Below are 5,527 nucleotides of genomic sequence, written 5' to 3'. Positions count from 1 at the left end.
GTCGGTGTATTGTAGAGTCCATTTTGTTTTAATGACATTAAATATCTCTGCTTCGTGTCAAGAACAAGCATTTATTTGTAACCAACATGGTGAATGATTACAGAACTGAAACAAAGCGTTTAACACTCGTCTCCTTACGACACTATGGAGCCTGTTCGATGTCGCACAAATCCAACCTGAAACAAGTCAACGTCAGATATGCAAAGTGACTCTTGAATCATCTGATGTTGGGAAATAATTTAGTGATTAATCTAGCAGTACATTTAACTGGACTCCATGCCTGGTCTGTGCAGAGAAGAGATATACATGTGAACACCACTGCCTCCTAGTGACTGAATTGAGTAATAGCATCTGTGCGGAAACACATTTGCTTGAACTGAGCAAGTGAACACATCCAACCCCTCTGGACGGTCGGCCATGCTGACAGTGGATTCATTGACGAGAGGAAAGCACAGGTTCAGTCAAACAACTTTATTTACTTGACATTAATAAAGACATTAATACTCCTCTTCTTCCTCATCATCTCCCTGACTATCAGCTCCAACCTCCTCGTAGTCTTTCTCCAGAGCGGCCATGTCCTCCCTGGCCTCAGAGAACTCTCCCTCCTCCATGCCCTCGCCCACATACCAGTGCACGAAGGCACGCTTAGCGTACATCAGATCAAACTTGTGGTCCAGCCGAGCCCAGGCCTCCGCGATGGCGGTGGTGTTGCTCAGCATGCACACCGCCCTCTGCACCTTGGCCAGGTCTCCACCAGGAACCACGGTGGGCGGCTGGTAGTTGATGCCCACCTTGAAGCCAGTGGGGCACCAGTCCACAAACTGGATGGAGCGCTTGGTTTTGATGTTGGCAATGGCAGCGTTCACGTCTTTGGGAACGACATCGCCGCGGTACAAAAGGCAGCAGGCCATGTACTTGCCGTGGCGTGGGTCGCACTTCACAAACTGATTGGCCGGCTCGAAGCAGGAGTTGGTGATTTCTGCCACCGAGAGCTGCTCGTGGTACGCTTTCTCTGCGGAGATGACCGGGGCGTAGGTGGCCAGAGGGAAGTGGATACGGGGGTAGGGCACCAAGTTGGTCTGGAACTCGGTCAGATCAACATTGAGGGCCCCGTCAAAGCGAAGGGAGGCGGTGATGGAGGACACAATCTGACTCATTAACCGGTTCAGGTTGTTGTACGAGGGACGCTCGATATCGAGGTTCCTACGGCAGATATCAAAGATGGCCTCGTTATCAACCATGAAGGCGCAGTCCGAGTGCTCCAGGGTGGTGTGCGTGGTCAGGATGGCGTTGTAGGGCTCCACCACAGCGGTGGACACCTGGGGAGCCGGGTAGACGGAGAACTCCAGCTTGGACTTCTTGCCGTAGTCGACGGACAGACGCTCCATCAGCAGGGAGGTGAAGCCGGAGCCGGTGCCGCCTCCGAAGCTGTGGAACACCAGGAAGCCCTGAAGACCGGTGCACTGGTCGGACTGAAAGAGAAAGACGATCACATAAATGTATTTATATAACACAACGACAGCAGTGCCACGGGGTCACGGCGAATGATAACAAAGCGCATAGTGCACAGCATGTAGACGTAGAGATAACAGATCAGAGGTCAGAGGTCAGAGGGGGCCGCACCACGGAGCGCTCTGGATGCGATCAGGAGGCTCTTAACCGAGTGGTGCCGGGCGGAGGAAGCCGATGCCAGCGGGCCAGAATCGGGGAAATATGCTCACTTTCAAAGAGTGATACCAGATTGTTACGTCTCGTGTTTAAAACACTGAACCGCTCTACATTTTAAAACATATACTTCACATATTTATTATGATACTTGGCTTTTGCAATACTTATTTGTGCCATTCACCACAATATGATGCATACGCCTTGCACGTGAAACCCTACTTAGCAATAAACCGATTCATTTAAGGTTCTTCAGCAAAACTGACGCATTCTGTTCTGAATGTACCGACCAGCTTCCGGATCCTGTCCATCACGAGGTCGATGACCTCCTTGCCGATGGTGTAGTGTCCTCGGGCGTAGTTGTTGGCAGCATCCTCCTTGCCAGTGATCAGCTGCTCGGGGTGGAACAGCTGGCGGTAAGTCCCCGTGCGCACCTCGTCTGAGGGCGGAGCATGAGGCTGTTGAAGCGTTTGAACGACAGACGGGGAAAGCATTTACTTTGATCCTTTAGAACTCACCGATGACAGTGGGCTCCAGGTCAACAAACACCGCTCTGGGGACGTGCTTTCCAGTCCCAGTCTCCATGAAGAAGGTGTTGAAGGAATCGTCCCCCCCCCCTCCCCCTGAGGGGGTCTGGTCAGCAGGCTTCCTGCCGTCCGGCTGGATCCCATGTTCCAGGCAGTAGAGCTCCCAGCATGAATTGCCAATCTGCACACCAGCCTGCCCGACGTGGATCGAGAGGCACTCGCGCTGTCGGAGGAACACGGTGTTAGGGAACATCATAAAGGAAGCCGAGTTGATTCGTGTGCAAAGACAGTGACACACGTTCTAGAGCATGCCACCACATGTGGGAGGACGCTCGACAGAAACACTGTTTTAATAAGAACCAAACATCATGTCGTGATTTAAGTCACCTGACGCTCACCTGAACAGAACGACAGTTATAGTTAAAAATAAAGAGGCTAAATACTGTTTATACGTCGAGTACCGAAAGCACAACGACGCAGTTGTTGCAGTGTGATGGGAATTCCGGCTCTTCTTGGTAAGCCGGATCATTTGGCTAACGGCTCTTCAGTTTACCACTTATTATACCTTTTAATTTGTAGCCCTGTTTTGACTAATGAATGATTTATATGTGTACGCATAATATATCACTTAAATTATTACAATTATTACATCCTTTGTACTGAAGTATTCAAAGTAAAAATGTTTAATATACATTTTTTGCTGAGGCCAAATGTTTTCATTGCATTTACAGACCCTTAACTCTCTGACACCACCCCATGAATGCACGGACTTGCTTGTGGAGCCACGCTACACAAAGCAGATAGCAACACCTATAAACACTATTTTAAAAGAGGGGCTACTGTATCGACATTTTAAAATTATGTTTAAAGAAAAGGCCCTGACAAAACAGCAGGGCTCCATTTCAGTAACCATTAGCTATAGAAAAAAAGCTGACATCAAATCTTTGCTGAGCCTCAGGATAATCATAAATAAATAACATGGTGAAAATAAATATATTGCAATGCTCAAAACAGCAGCATCCAACCGCCTCTAATGCTTGGATATGACATGTCACCTGCACGCACGCACGGAGCAGCTGCAGCGCGGAGATCATCATCCTGTCTTGTATTACTTAAAGTGGACCTATCACGCTATATTTGAACAATATATTGTAGGGCCATATCCAGAGGCGGCGCTAGGGGGTGGCTACTTGGGCTCAAGCCCCGGATGTTTTCTGAAAAGCCCCGGATGTTTCACTTAAAAAATAAATAAATAAAAATAAATTAGTTTTTTTTTTTTTTTTTTTAAATGTCTCGGGAGTAATGTGCAGTACCGGAGTCCACCAGAGAGGCAGCCGCTACGGGACATTAGCCTGCGTACTGCGTAGCCTTCCCTGCCCTGAAGAAGAAGTGATCCTTCCTAGTGCCTGACGAGTTTTAAGCTAATAGCCTAAATTATGGATATTAGAAAGTCATTTTCATCGAAGCAGGCGCCACAAGCTGCAGCAGCAGTATCAGCAGCAGCAGCAGCTGACAACAATGTCATCACCAGCAGTGAAGAAATGGATGATGTTTCAGGTTTGTGAATCTAATGGTGATATCTGCACTCTGGCTGACTGAGTAAGAAGTGACAAAGAGTGATGTGACGTTAATCTTATAGCTAGTAAACATGGAGTAACCAAGGCAAGGCAAGTTTATTTATACAGCACCTTTCAACACAAGGCAATTCAAGGTGCTTTACAAAAATGAAAGACATTCAGACAAAGGCATTTAAAAACAGTAAAAGATAATAAAAGAAACATTAAAAGAAAAAATACATGAATACAAAGTTACAGTGCAGTTTAAGATATGAATAGTTCACACAGAAGTTCCACTTTACTGATGAACACAACAGCTCAGTTTAAATTAAAAGCAGCAACAAAAAGATAAACCACACTAAGTCAATACCCTTATATGTTAGTATGTATACAGAACATGACTACAAATTATTCTAAGATGTAACGTTAACCCTTCATACCTCAGTCTACTTTTAAGACACTAAAATAACATATTCCAATTTTTATTTTCCCGCGTGGAATTATACCGGCTCTCGTTTCAGTACACATAACAACGGAACCATAGCAACGGAACTGACAGGCAACACTCTGAATCCGATTGGCTGTGACTGCATCCACTCAGAGTGCCCGATTCAGAAACGTGACTCTTACACTCTTTACATCACAAACAAAGATGGTGGATGAGAATAGATCTATAAAACGATAAGCAATGCGCAGTGGATCGGAAGAGGACGGTGTGTCGGCTTTGTTCGATAGCGGTGGGGTATGCTAATGCCAAACATGCTAAATCACATTAGAAGGCAAAATGCAGGATCTGTTTGGTATTTTGAAAGAAAAACTATTTATATACTTTATAGAGGTATGGCCCTACAATATATTGTTCAAATATAGCATGATATGTCCCCTTTAAGGTATTATTAAGGTAGGGTTAATGTTGCTCTCAAAGTGCACCAGATTGATGCTTTTAACTTCAATATTTAAAAAAAAAAATCCCCCCTAGAGGAGGCGACGACCCCCCCTAAAAGGATGTTTGGTCCACCCCCCACTTGTAAAAAAAAAAAATAGCACTTAATTTACCAACACCAGTTAAAACCACTCATTAATGACGAAGCTTGATTTACCAGCTTACACCGCAACATCTTAGTTTCACTATAAACATGATGCGTCGCGAGGAAGCGGTTAAAAAACGTTAAGCTGGTTACATGTTCGCGTGATGACACACGTTCAGAGCTCATTTGGTTAAACACACATCCTCTAAGTGGAGAAAAGCTGGACTCACCATTTTTCTGAAGTTGTGAAGACAGAGGGTTTCGATAAAGAAGAGGCAAAGCTATCTCTCACAGCAGAGCCTTTACGAGTCCAGCAGGTAAGAAGTATCAGGTGTATTTTTTTTCTAGGCGGGGCTATTTATATATCTTACGCGGCACAATTGCTGCGGAATCTGATTGGATGAAAAGACAAGTGGGTCCACTTCTGATTGGTTGAATTCTTTTTTTAAAGAAACTTTATTGAGCACATGGAAAACAAGAACACTGGCTAACACAATTCCTGTTCAAAGCGGAATCACCCCACCTAAGAACTTCAGTCCCATGGATGTACTGGGAAAACGTGGTTATTGCTGAACATTAATAAATAGATAGACGTAGTAGAATAATACAACACATGCATATTACTAAACAAGAACGTTTAGCAAATAAGATAATAAGAACAAAATATTGGCATATTCCGACTTTTGACGTTCATATTTGAATTACGATAAATATAAATATATATTTAAGTAATTTTCAAACATATCTTTGT

General features: G+C 44.8%; 1 protein-coding gene across 2 annotated transcripts; it reads right to left on the bottom strand.

Annotated features, from left to right (window-relative positions):
• Window positions 1-456: 456 nt before the first annotated feature.
• LOC117442932 (tubulin alpha-1C chain-like) lies at window positions 457-5,099 on the bottom strand. 2 transcript variants are annotated; one of them, XM_034078889.2, is made up of 4 exons: window positions 5,007-5,099; window positions 2,184-2,415; window positions 1,956-2,104; window positions 457-1,472 (listed from the first exon to the last, which is right to left on the bottom strand). In XM_034078889.2, exons 1-4 carry the CDS (start codon window positions 5,007-5,009, stop codon window positions 498-500), a joined length of 1,359 nt encoding a protein of 452 aa, XP_033934780.1. In that variant the 5' UTR covers window positions 5,010-5,099; the 3' UTR covers window positions 457-497. The 2 variants fall into 2 exon arrangements, with proteins under 2 accessions (XP_033934780.1, XP_033934779.1); XM_034078888.1 differs by lacking the exon at window positions 5,007-5,099 and having other exon boundaries at window positions 2,184-2,445.
• Between the last annotated feature and the right edge of the window lie 428 nt (window positions 5,100-5,527).

The sequence above is a fragment of the Pseudochaenichthys georgianus genome, unplaced genomic scaffold (assembly GCF_902827115.2).
Source record: "Pseudochaenichthys georgianus unplaced genomic scaffold, fPseGeo1.2 scaffold_507_arrow_ctg1, whole genome shotgun sequence".
Lineage (NCBI taxonomy): Eukaryota > Metazoa > Chordata > Actinopteri > Perciformes > Channichthyidae > Pseudochaenichthys > Pseudochaenichthys georgianus.
The sequence above is the reverse complement of the archived record's forward strand: the minus strand, read 5'-3'. Positions and strand labels throughout refer to the sequence as shown.

Coding starts and splice junctions, on each gene's coding strand:
- LOC117442932 (XM_034078888.1), bottom strand. CDS start 2,445: ATGTTCCCTAACACCGTGTTCCTCCGACAGCGCGAGTGCCTCTCGATC. Junction 2,105..2,183: donor CCTGGAGCCCACTGTCATCG/GTGAGTTCTAAA, acceptor CTCCGCCCTCAG/ACGAGGTGCGCACGGGGACT. Junction 1,473..1,955: donor TGGACAGGATCCGGAAGCTG/GTCGGTACATTC, acceptor TTTCTCTTTCAG/TCCGACCAGTGCACCGGTCT.